General features: G+C 39.6%; 1 protein-coding gene across 1 annotated transcript in view; it reads left to right on the forward strand.

The window, feature by feature from the left end:
- The first annotated feature begins 3,405 nt into the window (after positions 1 to 3,405).
- LOC113579463 (Down syndrome cell adhesion molecule-like protein 1 homolog) overlaps positions 3,406 to 16,515 on the forward strand; it is an 87,384-nt gene continuing 74,274 nt past the window's right edge. The window contains 2 exon segments of the mRNA XM_027013413.2: positions 3,406 to 3,560; positions 13,694 to 14,014. Of these exon segments, the coding sequence (XP_026869214.2) occupies positions 3,518 to 3,560; positions 13,694 to 14,014 (364 nt within the window). The 5' untranslated portion in view covers positions 3,406 to 3,517.

The raw sequence follows: 16,515 nt of genomic DNA on the forward strand, positions 1-16,515 counted from the left end.
AATACCAGATACATTAGCGTTAATATGATCCCACCATGTAGTCATGGCCTGGGGGGGGGGGGGGGGGGGGTGTGTGTGTGATTGTCTGAGTATTAGCATTACCATTCTCATTAGCCCACCCATTTCAACCCCCCCCCCCCCACTTCTCTTCTCTTACTCAATCGTGTCTTTCTCCAGGCCAAAAATGAAAGAAAAGAGTTTTTTTATGGCTATACCCCTGTCCCTGCCTGCTGGGTCATTGTGTATTTAGATGCCCTGCTGGTCCCATATCTTCTGATGCACATCAAACGTGTCATGTCTGTTAAGAAGGTCTGGCAAATTTACTGCACTTGAGCATATATTATTAGTTAAGAAATAGCTGGTAACCCTCTGAGGTCTAACATGTCACTGGCAAGCATTTATAATATAGAATATAATTTATAATACTATATACAGCAAACTACTATATATTAATTACAATAACAAAAACACCCCTGAACCTCACAGCATTAAAGTAGGTCTTTTGAAGAACTTCTAGGTTCCAGGTAATTACTGAGAAAAAATATCCAGGTAATTTATTTCTGGTAAAAACTATATATACTGCACATTTAGTACCATTGTACATATGCAGCTAGACATAACCACAAAATAAGTGATATCATTGTTTTCAATTTAAAATGTTAATTTCAAAAGTTCCACACTTTCAGCTGGAATTCCACTGGCTTCATGGAAAGTTTGGTTTTATATAACCTTTAGGTCACATGTCTGTTCAATCCAAATTCAATCCATATTCCTGCTGAATCTGCTGTTTTCCTTTTGATACAGTTTAGAAGAATAAATCATAACCTTAAAACATAAATTGTGTTAATTTATTAAGACATTCCAATTAATTTTATATGTAAAAACAGGTGGGAAGGCACTTTAATTTTGTGGCATGTATTTTGAAAACAGTAAAATTAGATCTATAATGCAGATCATTGAACCTATATAGGTTGTGACTTTAAGCTTTTTGTCCTAAATAGAAAATGATTTTTTTGTGGCAGTGCACCTTAGTCCATCACAACAAAATATACAAACCCCTCTTACATTAGATTTACATGAGTCTTAACAACAGAAACAAACCCCTCTTACATTAGATCTACACAAGTCTTAACCATAGACAATGGTTATAGATCTAAGCTTTTGCCATGACTGATGAGCAATAAGTGTTGTCAATAGACTTGAATTATTTGAGTGCAGACCTGTCCTTTTCCTTTATAAGAAAGACCAGTGACCTCAAATTTGACCTTTTAAACACGAGTTTCATTTACTAAACTGAAACCAATATGAAAGTCTGTTATAAGATTTGAAATATGAGTGTCTGTACCAGTGGTGTAGCTTTCACTTCAAATGGGGGGGGGGGGGGGGGGGGGGGGGCAGTACTCACAGCGCCCAACCCTAACACGTTATATGACAGTTTGAGCAGGAATTATACCCCCCCCCCCCCCCCCACAATATGCCTATGGTCTTGACCCACTAGTAGGTCTTTGGCATGTGAGTATTAAAATTCTTTAACTGATTAAATTTGCCTATTCACCTATCAACAGGTGATAATTTGTAAATAAATAAATAAATAAATAGATGTTGATTTGCAAATTAACTAAATCAGAATTGGAAAAGGGGAAATGTACTTTTCTGTAATTTTGACATATGCATATATGTAGTCTCTGTGTTGGTGAAGTAAAAGACTATGTAAAACTAACCTTATAAATACAGGCACAGAAGACGTTTCTTGTTACATCAGGATGTTCTTCTCATAGTGACATTTTGTACATGTTGGTAAGAAGTGGGGTATTTCTGCTAAATTCGTGTGAGTCTGTGCATGTGTGGGAGAGGGAGGCACTGTTCCTTCCTCCATCCTTCCACTTGTTACATAAGTGCTGAAACAGGCGGTGGGAGCTGGAGCAGTACGGCAGATCTGCTCCGCTCTTCTCCATGCCCTGACAGTTCTCTTAAGGAGGGGTTCACACCCACTGGGTCATCATACATGAGTAATTCATAATTATCACAATTGCTTAGCATGTATCTTTAATGAAACATTCAATGTCTAAGGCAAACCATGTTCTGTCCTAGTTGTCATTTACATCTTTAACCTCACATACGTGTGCAGTTTTGGTAGTAAAAGATATGATTTAAGAAATTTTATATAACAACTAATGCAGTCAGCTTCAAAACATTATTTGAATTGGTTAGGCTGCAGAAAAACAAAATTTCCTTCATCACCTCAAATGTTACTTGAGCTGATTTACATTCAGTAAAGCTTGGATTACACTGCATGTCCATTTGACCAATATGTGAAAGTGAGAAATAATGACTGGTCTACGCAAAGACCATATTTATTAGCCTAACACTTCCGCACATTGCGAGGTTCAACGGCTAAGAGGCGCGCATGACGAAGCGGGAACACTCAGGGCAAATGGGGAATTATTTTTCTTTTCTTTCTTTCTTGGACCGTATAGTACAGGGAAATGTTATGTTAGATACCTTTATCTGCTAAAGTTTCCTTTCTGTCTTGGGAAGTTTACAGTTTACATGAAGAATATACTAACTACGCAATGATGTACAATTTAAATTTGTTTTCACAAGATTTCGGCGAGGTAGGCTACATGACTATCGTGTCTACTGCGTGCAGTTTATAAAGTAACTTATGACTTCGTCATATTTCAGTATCAATGTGCTCACTTTTTTTTCTACGTTAGTAAAGTACCCAGTTGGGTAATAAAGCTGAATAGTAGTCATCTGACTAGTACCATCGGATCAGTGGTGTCATCTGTTGGAATAAGCCAATTCTGGAAACCGTAACATAAAAACAGATAAAGCAGTGCGTTCAAAATCGACACTGCAACTTTTGCGCGCCTTTCGCGTGCGTGCGTGCGTGCATTTTCGGGCAGACGTTCGCGTACCCAAGCAAAGTGTGTCAAAGTTTATAAACATAGAAATGAAAAAAATAAAATAAAACGTCTTTAAAATTGCTCTTATGAGAAGAGATTCAAAATAAGGTTTAAATATATTAATCGTGTACATGTCTCGTAAAAAGGTTATGGTTCACAGGCGATCCGTAGTTTCCGCTGCCATTCACTCCCACTCTATGCAATACAAAATACACCTGCCTGCAAGCACGTGTGTCTTTACTCGCACTAACACATATTAATTCAGTCGCCGTTCAAAGTCCCCACCCCCAACAACAAAACTGAGTTGTCCTCAGCGTGCGCTCTCTCGCGCCCCGTGCCGCGCAGTGCCGTACCCCTTCATCCAGTCGCATCATTAGCCTACCGAAGGAGGGGCTGCTTGGATGACGGTCCCGCGGAGGGGAGGGAACGAGAGGAGGGACCAAAGCCTTCCCCGCTTCTCGGCGCTTGCGAGTCTGGGACTAGGGCTGGAGAGATCGCCGGGGAGCATCGTCACCACTCCTGCACGGAGCCTCGCCTGGCCGTATACTGCGCCTTGCACACGTCGGGATTGCAAAAAATTCCAGAGAAATATACTCGCTATTTATGGCATGTGGCTGGTAACATTACTCCTGCTGTATTCTTTTAAAGAAGGTATGTGCTCGGTTTTAAGCGGTTCCCCCAACACATTCATTAATCAGACGCGGTATAATTGCTAAGTTTATATTTCTCCAAAACTGTCCCCTTATGCATTGCTGGCTACATAATTACAAGTTTAATGCATTAATACATCTTATCCAAAGATAATTATATCAAGCTACTGTGTTTTCGAAGGGATACTCTGAAGTTTCCATTCATAGATTACTGATAAAACTTTGTCCAAATTGGCTGTTTGGCAGTTTAAGGTTTAAATATCGTTTCATATTTCACTGTTAAACAATAAATGTGGTCTTGTGAGGTAGAGACTGGTTTGCATGTTCCAACATGCTCGCTCGTGACGCTGTAGATAGGAGAGATGAGCGTGATTTGTATGCACGATATGAATATGCAGCTGAATTATGAATATGTAAGACAAGGCGCGAGAAAACATTTTTTTTTTTCATATAGTTTATGGACATTTGCAGCTTTCTGTTGGATTTCTGGAACGTATTTTTGATCAAAGTGGAGTTGGTTAGTAAAGTGAGAATTTGATTGCTCCCAGACCACTTTATCAGTGGTGAGAGCTGATGTGCTAGAACAGGAGATGTTATTTCTCCCTGTTTGTCGCATTCGATTTGTAAAGCTTATTCTGTCCTCGTCCAACGATCAGTTTAAAGCAATTGCGTGTTTGATAATGGTTGAGTAACAAACGTTCTGCTTTATGAGACTATATATTTGTGTGAGAGCATTAAGTCATATGAATATTTTTCCCTAGGAAAACAACAGCATATGCAGCCTCATTTCCAATTAGCGGTGGTGCAATTAGTGGTCCTCCATTTTCTGTGCCAACAGATTCCTCATTTGTTAGTGCTGATAATGACTTTGATATGGCAGGAAGATTAATTTAAACACCTCTAGCATGAAACAACACTGAAGCACTTTATGATTGTTGCATTTTTTTTTGTTAAAATTGATTGTCATTATTAGATTTCTCAACAATTTTGTCTTTGCTATCGCCCCTCCCCCTCCATGTACTGTCCATTTACCCAAAAGATGTGTGCTTAATATTTGCTAATTTTTCTATATTGCTATATATTACCTGTTTACTGTCATAGTATGGCGATACAATATTAATTTTATATGTGCTGTGAAGTGTTTAAATTATTTGCCTAACAACATCTTAAATTCAAACTCTATTTCTGGATCTTGGGAGGTTAAGTTCACTGTTTAAACAAGTTATGCTCACGATTTCAGGTTGCTGTTTTTTTGTTAAACAATGATGATACCAATACCGTTGAACCGTTTTTATAAGTTGCAAGGCTATCGGTATTGAGACACCCCTCCCTCCCCATCTCTATGAGGAAGGGTGAATTTGGGCGTAAAGTGTAGTGGAGGGATATGGGTGCAGAGGACACAAAAAATCTTGATTTTTCCAGTCTTTTACAGTGGAAATTATTTAAACATTTTATGTTATTTTAGGTTTTGTGTAGTGTGTAAAGAATATTTTGCCATGTTCATCAAGTTCTGTCGCGGTCCTAAGAGATGTAAAACGCACATAAATTATCATTTATGCATATGCATTAGGACTGCGTATTTCTTCTAGAGGGCCGCGCCTCCATTTTTTACTTTCAAGGAATATTAAAAATCGGTCGTTGAAAGCTCTCCGCAGCACTTTTAACAAGAACTCTGTGTACATTTAATAAGTCATTCCTTAGTTCCCATTCATTTTTACTAATGAAGAATATCGTCTTGTGTACTTTCGACAAGGAGAAGTTGCACACCTGAACCCCTTACAGGAGCGGGAGGAGAGCTATATCCATCCTAAATTGTCGTCTCGAGGGTAGAGTTGTCGTTAAATGGAAATGAATTGGAATGAAATGCAAAACCCACCTAGGGGTGCTGCGGTATTGCTTATGGAAATTTCCATTTTTATTTTCATCTGGATGTAAATTGTGGAAATTGAGTTTCTGAAATAATAATAATAATAATAATAATAATAATAATAATAATAATAATAATAATAATAATAATAATAATAACATTCCGTACCCTAATTACTGGTGCATTTTAGCATCTGTGTAGTACAGCCTATCCCATGATGTGGATAATTTTAGCACGAGCTTTCTTGTTGCCAAGCTGTGGTGTGTTCAGGCCTCAAATCTGTCAACACTCCCATACAGATGGGAGATCGTAATTATTTCACATTTAAACGCTTTACGTTTGTTTTTTTCCAAATAAATTAGAGTAAGCATAATTTGATGTAATTGAACAAATATACAAATATGTAATGATTTGTCTTTCATAAATGATTATTTAAATTGTTTATTTTTCGTCGTTTCATCAAAAAACCGCGTTAATTTGAATTCAATGGCAATTTTATTTCATAGATAGCGGGGAGAACGACAGACAGAGAGAGAGAGAGAGAGAGAGAGAGAGAGAGAGAGAGAGTTTAATATTTATTTTAAGGATCAGCAGTCGGAAGGTCGTCAAATTTGTGCGGTGGCTGCGATATTATCCAGTCTGATCCGATTTTCTGAACATTTGCCTGAATTAAAATGTGACTGAAAATAGGTTTCTACGTCTAACACATCAACCTTTTCTTTTTAAAATAAAAAAATATTACTACAAATAATAATAATAATAATAATAATAATAATAATAATAATAATAATAATAATGTTATTGTAGCGTTGTATTCGTCTTCTTGTTTAATATAAAAAAGCATTAAATCACCTAACTCCTGATGTAGGACCAAAGCTCTTGTTACCGTTCACCTGATAGAAATGTCACGCCTGCTCATCGTACATGTAGATCCCTATACAGCCTTCCATTCGCTTGGCCCCCCATCGAAACTTGCGAAATTTCCTTCCTTTCTCTCGTTGTCCCTTCCAAATCCCCCTGCTCTTCCCAGCTGCGCAATTAGTAGCGAGCTCTGCTGCATCCCCCATTCCAAAAGTAAATCAGGTCATTGGCCATAAGGACTCCATTTATTTCTCTCAAAACGACACCCCCCCCCCCCCCCCCCCACTCCGAGTTTGATCACTCAAAGAGAAAGTATCCTCTTACATCCTCATCAGCGAGTGGTCTGTTCGTGCACTTTTGGATTTCGGACGGTACACGCTGTGTTTATTGTCAGAGAAAAGGTTGTTTGGTAACCTACTGGTGTCCTCTCTTATTTTAACTGGATGAGTGTAACATGATTCAGTATCACTACAGCTCGATTTCCTTGCTTCTTTACAGTTCCTGATTATTTTGTGCTCATAATTGTTAGTTCCTTGCTTTGCTTATTGCGATATACATTTCATAATATCGTGCTCTATAGAATAATGTTCTATAGTATACTTCTAATTATCTGTCTTTTTTTCTTTTCTTTTTTGACGTAAGATAATAAGATAACCTTGCCAACTATGGCAACAGTTATTAACACATTTATTATGAAGTATCATTTATAATCCGCCCTTCATACATCCTTCAACGTTTTAAAAAGTGCCAGGCGGGGGCGGGGGTGGGGGCTAACATCTATGGGTCCGATATACAGTTCATGCCTGGTGTATGTCTGAAAAAACATTTGCCCTAATTATGAAAGACGTCGCCTGATTTTAAAATCAATGGAATACCTCATGGCATTTGGGTGGCATTTTCTTTACACACGTACACCTCATTGTTCTACCAGCTATTGTTGCTTACGTGGGGTCAAAATTAACGTCTTCATTATCACTCTCGAGCTGCAAAAAGCGTCTCGCTTCAACGGCAACCGGTGTTTAGCGGAGCCTTGCCGGTAAGTGAGCAGCAGGTGAACAAACATTCGACCCACACGGAGCGGTGCACGTGCACGCCACGCCTCGCTAGTGCTTGTCCATCCAACTGGCTATCACGCGCAAAGCATCTTAGTTCACAGGCAGCCACGCCGACTGCCCTGTTAGACCGAATGACTTACTACAAGTATGCTGACTTCATCAGGGCCTGTTTTCGATTTGAAGTAATATTTTGGTATTTGCTTACTAAATCCAATCAATATTAACAGAAGTGTATGGTCTACATGTTGGTTCTTTTTATACCTCACTTTACTTTTTCTTTTCTTTCTTTCTTTTTTTTTTTTTTACAAAAAAAAATCAAGTAACAGGTAATGGCGCGGTGTGTAGTAGTGATGAGTTAATTGTGGCACAAAGTTTCAGAATGTTGACTGATTTGTTTATTCCCGTGCAAAATGTGTTTCCAATGCTGTGCTGAATGGGATAAACACTGGAACCAAGCAAGTGGACATTTGGGAATGAATGCTTAAGCAGCAACACCAAGTATCAGTAAACAAAGAGTGGATCTCTCTCTCGCTCTTCCTCTCTCTCTCTCTCTCTCTCTCTCTCTCTCTCTCTCTCTCTCGTCTCATCTCTCTCTCTCTCTCTCTCTCTCTCTCACACACACACACACATCAAATTGTTTACTATGCATAAACATACAGAAGGCCTATATATACCTATCATCCTATCTACCTAATATATCCAAGATAAAATACCTGAGCATTCTACAAGTAACTTTCAGAACTGCCAAAATTCCTTTTCAGGGTCAGTTTTGATAGGTTTTATTATGCTAGTTTACATGCATGATCATTCTAACCTGGATCGTGAAGAATGGACATATTATAACTATATTTATCCACATTCTAGGTTGGGCAGATATGAACACTTATCTCTTAATCTGTTATATATATATATATATATATATATATCTATACAATATGTATCTATTAAATGAACGTTAGGGACTAATATGACTGATTATGAAAATAATCATGTCATTCATGTCTTTCTGGATTAGTAAAATTGATGATTTGAATGATTTTTTACTGACCTTTGTATGTTTGAATGCATGAATGTGTATCTGGTTTTGTTTCTGTGGGAGAGGTGCAAGAAAGGCAGAAATGCTAGCATGAGGAAGTCTTTTGGGGGCAGGGTGTGAATGTGTGTGTGTGTGTGTGTGTATGTGTGTAAGCAAATGTAGATGAGAAACAGAGAGCTGCATTATGCATAGCGGTTCACCATAGGCAATATCCTTGCCTCTTTACCATACATATTCATACACCATTTTCATACTGACTGCAAAAAATATATATAAAATGTGTAAATGTGTCTGCATGCACACAAGCCAGAAGGACTAGAATAAAGGGGAAGCCAAGAGAAGGAGGTTTTAGAGTGAAAATGTGAAAGAAGGAACACAATAGCAAGTAAGTGCAATAGCTTTTCTTAAATGGCTGTTTTTAGGGGGGAGTCGGGTATTGTGCAGTTTGGGTTGGCATTGCCATCAGTGTGGGTCCTCGGGGGGTGGGGGGGGCAGGCTGGCATCCCCTGTTTCTCTCCTCATTTGGTGTTTGTGCATATGGCAGGCAAAATGGCGGGTAGCTATAAGACTTCGTTATCCGTCTGATGAGAGAGGATTAAAATCATAGCACTGCACTCTGGGATCTCCTGTTTGCATCTTCCTTCCCTCCTCTCTATGTCTCTCTATGTCTTTCCTCTGCCTGTGTCTGCACACAAGCATGCAGCCGGTCTGCCTGAAGAAAGAGAGTATGATTAGAAGCACTGTGGAGTTTTAAGGCTTATACTGTTCTCAGGCGTTCTGATGTCAAGTTTAACAAAACTACAAATGCAAAAGTTTAATAAGAGGTTTTCAAAGGTTTCTGTACATGGTGGGATTTTATAAATCACCAAAGGATTCCCTTACTCCATAGTGGGAGGATTTGTTACAACCGTGGACATTACTCAGACAGAACATCAGACAGAGGTCTTTCAGTCATATTATGTGGTGCACTACAAAGGTAATTTAACATGCAACTCTGATTTTTACGGGTGTTTACCACTGACCGCTGTCATAGCTCATAAAACAGCTTCCAGAAATCTTTAAAACACCAGTCATGAATTATGAAAATACAACAGCTATGCAGTGCTAGTTCTGATATTAAAAGCAAAGTGAATATTAAATAAAGATGTTATTTATTGAATTCCTGCTAAAAACGTATCTGCCAGTTTTAATGATTCATGGTACTTTATAAAGCGCTTATGCCCTGTCAAATAGACTACAGGTCCATAACAACATATCTTGTATTTCTGTTCTGAAAGTGTGTGTGTGTGTCTATGAAAGAGAGAGATACAAGTAATACTATGGTTCCTTGTGCACTTAATGATGCTTTGTTTTTGGCTGTGTTTGGCAAGTTCTTTTCCATATTTTCTACTTTAGCATCACTGCATGCAACCTCAGAGGTACACTGCACATTGCATTGTACTGCACATAGCAAATTAACATCTAACAGTTATACTGATATTTTAACAAAGACAAGTCTTCCAACAACATACGGAACTATTTTACTGATTCATGTTCATTTGAGTCATACAATGCATAGTGATTTTGTCACTACTCAAGACATTTAAATTAGGCATGGACTCATAAGACACTGAAGCCTGTATAAACACAATGTCATGGTCAGTCCCTCCCAGCTTCCATGTTCCATGTTTTCTCTGTCTGTGTATTTTAGTTCCATTCCTTAGTTTCATTTTCTCCACCCCTCATTTTATTTTCCACACCTGTCCCTTGTTTCTAGCCTTGTTAAGTTAATGTATTTAAACCCTGTCATGTTGCCTGTGTCTTGGCTGTTCATTGTTTGTTTAGTTGTAGTGAGGCTCAGTGTTTGGTTGTATGTTTGAATATTTTTGTATGCCTGTAAGTTTGTACTCTGTGTACCCTAGTCTCTGTTTATCCTAGCCCTCGTGTTTCCTAGCGTATGTTATAGCCTGCTTTCCTTGTTTGTCTTCATGTGTTTATTGTTTTATAATGTATCCCCATACTCTGCATATTGGCTCTATGACACTAGACTACTCAAACGTCTACGACTCTGGATTTGCCCCTAATAAATCTCACTCTTCTCCGCACATTCTTCCGCCTCCTTTCCGCTCCCTGTTACACACAATAATTCAAATTTTATCCTAAATATTTTGCTAAATATGTTAAAATACGCATTATTTTGAACTATTTTTATGCAGAAGGATGAGCTAAAAATCCAATGAATTCCAAATCCACACAGACCACCTCAGACTGAAATCAGTAAGCTATCACGTTTGACCCTCAGTTGCTGAACTGATTTGTGTCTGTTTAAGAATTAATTTACTGTACAGATCTTAGTTAGCCAGTATTTGATCACCTGTGGCACTACCTGCAGTAACATCAGTAGGTGGGAAGAGACCTACTTTTCTCCAATCTCAATAAACCCCTTTCACTCAGAACATGGGATAACACTGGTCCCTCTCCACATGTGCAGAACCTTACCCAGACCCCCACTATGAGATTATAGATACTGCAATCTTTATTATGGGGGTTAATGCTGTAGGCTGTAATCTGTGTAGGCAAAAAGGGTGGGAAGGGGGGTAGGGGTAGTGGGTGAACCAACTGACCTGATTTTCCCAACTACCAAAAGGACTGTCATGATATGCAGTTTGTTTTGTTCAAATCTACTTTTAGTGTTTTTCATGCAGGAACAGTCCTCATTTATATTTGATGTTACAATACAGTGTATTGTATTTGTATATTTCACTACAATTTACAGGATAAAATTCCAAAAGGGCTGTTAATAACAGAATGTGTTTACATTTATTATCCATGTATTTTGTGCCTCAGGACTAGAGCTGTTTTTGGAGCTGCAATCTGCTGGAGTCCTGTAACTGTCCATGGTACTGACAGGTTTCTCCCATTAGCTGTGTGGACTAAATTCCATTTCATGTAGTCCAGAAAAAAGACCAGTCTAAACTTGATGTAGATAACTTTTTTCCATGTTTTAGATCCTGGCCAGGCTTTAGTCTCATCATTTGATTGCAGTCTAGACCGCATCTCATCCACACCTCCTCTCATCTCGCCTCATCTTACCTATGCCCTCCATATCTCACCCCCAACACCATATCCCCTTGCCCCATACCTCACCCCCACACCATCTCCCCTTTCTCCATACCTCACCCCCACACCATCTCTTCTTGCCCAGTACCTCACTCCTCAACACCATCTCTCATTGCCCCATACCTCACCCCCCCAGCACATAACTCACTCCACCCAAACACCATCTCCCATTGTCCCGCTGAGGTGGGAGGGAGAGAAATTACCTTCACTGCATTGCTTATCAGCCTGGGGAGGATCTTTGTGTGTTAAATGTGAAAGGAGATTATATGGATTTAACTCTCTGTGTCTGCAATATACATTCCAATCATATAATATATAACCTTTAGTGTTCTATGGAAATATATACATATGTGTGAGAGAAAGAAAAAGGGGAGGAATTTGAATCTCACCCAGTATAATCTTTCTTTTTTGGATTTAAAATAAGTAAATAAAAAGTTTATAATAAATTAGGCACAAGTTGTACACATATCTGTGTGTGTGTGTGTGTGTGTGTGTGTGTGTGTGTGTGTGTGTGTGTGTGTGTGTGTGTGTGTGTGTCTGTCTGTCTGTCTGTTTGTGTGTCTGTGTAGTCACTGAGGGGTGGTCCTCCTGTTGTCTTTTATGCCTTGGTTACATGTCACCACCAATATTTTAAACACAATGATAATCAAAAAAATAGGGATAATCTGGGCATTGTTGCTACCAACCTGATTGGGGGCATTAATTAAGTGTAATTGCCTTAGAAGAAAATTCACTTGCTTTGGGCTTGTGTCATCCTTGGCTCACAGCCAGAGCTGAGCTAAGCAATTCTCTGAATACAAAAAGACATGGAACTATCCCATCAGAGACTATAGCACATGAAAGCACTCTGTAGGTACTGAGATAGTGTTTCTAAGACATTGTTATGAATGATGGGTTAAACCTCAGTTCTCACTGTTGTTAAACTATTTTGTTAAATGTTTGTTTAATGGATCTTTAATAGATTGGATTAAATGATATATTACAACATTAACTGCCAGGTTGGTCAATTCAAACCACAGTAGGGATATCATGGCGTATTTACTGCCATATCAGATGGAAGCATTCCGAACAGCTTTCACTACACATATATTAGATTACTGTTTTCTTAATGTGTGCACTGCCTTCAGGGTGTTAGTATTTTTGGCCTGGGTAAAGATAGCTGGTGTTCAAGGTTTAAGGTTTTTATTTTCTCCTACATTTGACTATGTTTTGCAATACTGTAGTTGTTAATATGACTGCACAGTTCCGGGAATTTCTATTACTGCTTTGACATTAGCAAACGACATCACAACATGCCTCACTATGACATCACAACAGGCCACAGTTTAATGCTTTCCGTTCATACACACACAGCTTTTATTCACATGCTATGACCTCACTAACTCACTAACTAGTCTCTAGAGCAGTGATATTGGCTTTCGTATACACCCCTGTCCCAAAGTGGCACACCAAAAAACTCCCAGGTGTACCATGCATTGTCCGTAATTGAGAGCAACTGGCTGTATTTTCAAGAAGATGAATTGCATGATATGAGCACTCCTGGAGGAGTGCAGACTAGTCACATAGTTGAGTGAGATCTTTTAAACAGTAATGTTGGGTCACATTAAGGTATCCCTTAATCCCTGAAGAGTATTACGATGTAATCTGATATCAGTTACCTAAGGAATTGGACAACCTTCTCTATATTTTTGTTCAAAATGAAAAATCATTGTGCACTCACATGGTTAAGTGATTTTATGTACTTTACAGTAGTGCACATTTGTATTGTGTTTTACTAATCTCTGGGATATGAAGGCATGACAGAGCATGCTTCACAGATACATGTGCTCTCTTCAGAAGTGAGAGCAAAGCAAAAGTTGTCCAGCCAGAGGGTCAGGAATAATGCAGAGATGGTTCTTAAAGCCCAGGGGCTTGCATTGGTTATGTTAATGAACATTGAGTCTGCAAAAGAATTTGCAGTTTTAATATACCAACCTAAAGATGCGTTAAACCAGATATTTCTAGGACTTTGCAGCTTTTGACATTTTGCAAGCAATTACTTCTTTGTTGTATTTTAACAAATGTCATGAGATGTGCTTGCACAGTGATTCATTTTAGTCAAACTGTAAACCAAATTTAAATCTGAATTTTACAAGGTCAAAATCAACTAAATCAAACAATTAAAAAATTATAAAAATGTTTTAGTGACCAGTTCTCTCAACTTCTCGTTTCAACAGTGAACAGCGAGGATGTGGTCTCGACGCGGCTGTACTTTGTGAACGCTTCCCTGCAGAGAGTGACCTTCTCCAGCTCGGTGGGGGTGTCCCTGCCCTGCCCTGCGGGAGGCGCCCCCCATGCGCTCCTCCGCTGGTACCTGGCTACCGGCGACGACATCTACGACGTGCCCCACATTCGCCATGTGCACGCCAACGGCACACTGCAGCTCTACCCCTTCTCCCCCTCTGCCTTCAACAGCTTCATCCATGACAATGACTACTTCTGCACTGCAGAGAACCAGGCTGGCAAGATCCGCAGCCCCAGCATCCGTGTCAAAGCAGGTGATAAACCTGTCTATCAATCCAACTGTCCATATATCCACACATCCATCCACTTGTCCCTCTATAAACCTGTCCATCCATATATCCAACAATCGACCTGTGGATCCATCCATCCATCCATCCATCCATCCATCCATCCATCCAACCACCTGTGCCTCCATCCACTGATCCTTCAACTCCATTCATTCTCCTATCCATCCACCTCTATCCATACCATACACTCATCTGTCAATCTACTCATCCAGCTATCCATCCTGAATCCAATCACTTTTACATTCATCCACTCCATTCATCCACTCCTCTATCTATCCACCCATCCATCAACCAATTCATGTACCCATCGGTCTTCCTCTTCATCCATTCATGTATCCATCCATCAGCCTGTTTTTGTCTTCATCCAAGTAACTGTCTGTTTACACATCCATCTCTCCTTCTCTATCCACTCATTTCTATATCTCTCACTCCATCCATGCATCCATTGTTTTTTTTATGTAATTATTCCTTGATGAGGCTATCATTCCATTGCATTGACAATGGGTTCAGCAGTAAGCCATTTTATTAATTTTGTTAATTTTACCATTACTGTTTTATATTGTGCTAGACAGCGCTATGTAGTAATTAAATTCCCATTTGTATCTTCAGTTCAAGGTCATCATTATTACATTAGGGGCCATATTGTAAAGTCAAAAGAGCAAAAGTAGGAATGAGCACTGGGGCGGAGGGCTGGCATATGACGTTAGCTGTAGAGCATGGGTTTTGAGCTGAACATCTGCAGTAACAGCAAAACTAGTGGCGGCCATATTGCTAACCTAAATAAGAAAGCAAGTGGCACATGGGCGTCCCAGCGGCCGGCCTGTTGACCTGGCTCCTTTAAAAAGCAGAGAGCAGACGGCCATGTGGCGCCATAGACAGTTGGTTGAATGACCCTCCGATTCAGTGCCAAGGTCATGTCTTGTGAGCAGGAGCTGACCGCCCAGTAACAGCGAGGGATGTCCACATACACACACACACACACACACACACACACACACACACACACACACACACACACACGTATGCCAGCCTGTGCAGAGCCAGTGTCCCTTCTGTCTACCAGCCTCCATCTGTCCTACATGCTAGAGTTCCCATCTCACACACACACTTACTCACCTAGACAGTGTGCACATGTCTACCTATTGCAGATTTCCCCAAAATAAGAGAGCTTGTCCTATTATGAAAAACACCTGCTTTAAATGTAACATGATTGTTATTTTTACAATTAAATCTATCTTATGCAGTTTAGCATTGAGTCTCGGGGGATAGAATGAATTACCTACAAACCAGTGACAAGATGGGGTGACTTTGGCCTTGAATAATTACATTAATTAATCAATTAAGTGCTGAGATGCTGCAAAAACACTGTTAGACCTGGCAACCCACACAGAGCCTCATGTAAGCCAGCACTATGGAAGAGAAACTAACCAATCGGCTCCGTCACATGATGGTTGCCATGGCTACAGGAGAGGGGAGGGGCAGGGTGTGGCGCAGTGTCTCAGGTGGCAGTGGAGAATGATGACAGTTGACAGCTCATGGTGTGACACCCCCCCTTCTTCCCATCCTTTCCCCTCGCTCCCCCTTTCTCTCGCCCCTTCTTGCTTGTGCTCTCTTTCTACCTGCCTCGTTGTCATCCTCCTTTTTATTTCACCCACTCCTCTACATGCTGATCCCGTGCCAATAATAGCACAGGCACCTGTGTGGATAGCTTAACATTTATGAAAATCGCATCATGTGGGCTCTTTCTTTCTCCCTCCCTCTCTCTCTCTCTCTCTCTCTCTCTCTCTCTCTCTCTCTCTCTCTCTCTCTTTTCTTTCTTTCAACCATATCTTTCATTAAAAAATTACATTGTCACCTAAGGAAAAGCAGCAAATATAATTTTCTCGTTCAAACATTTGCTCCTTTTTTGTCCAAATGTCTTTCTCAGTGAAGAAAGGCCACTCATAAATCATTTCAGCCAAACGTAATCTACAGTCCCTGTTAAAACAAATTTATAATCTACAGTGTGAAGAAAATCTTACCATGGTTGTACATAATATAATTTGTCGTGCTAATATTCATTAACTGAATTATACAAAGAATACAATGGACTGAAAACTGCCAACACATTTTCTGGGACAGTGACCCCCATCACCACAACCTATAATGCATGAATGAATGAATGATTGAATGAAGCAACGAAGAATTAGTGAGTGAGTAAATGAGTGGTATATGTAATATACAGGCAGACAATTAAATACTTAAGCTCCAATATTGTGATCTGTAAATCTGACTGATCAGTCAGCTAGTATAACCTGGTCCAACTATGATGCAAAACTTGATAATTGAAAGTGGGCTTCACCTCACAGTACAGCCTTACTTATAACCAAGCCCAAGCTACCTGACCAAACCCTTGTTGAGAAACGTTGTATAAAAAAGAATTACAGCCTCTGTAAATAGTTAGCAGGAATACAACCTTTTATAGAGGC

The sequence above is a fragment of the Electrophorus electricus genome, chromosome 15 (assembly GCF_013358815.1).
Source record: "Electrophorus electricus isolate fEleEle1 chromosome 15, fEleEle1.pri, whole genome shotgun sequence".
Taxonomy (NCBI): Eukaryota; Metazoa; Chordata; class Actinopteri; order Gymnotiformes; family Gymnotidae; genus Electrophorus; species Electrophorus electricus.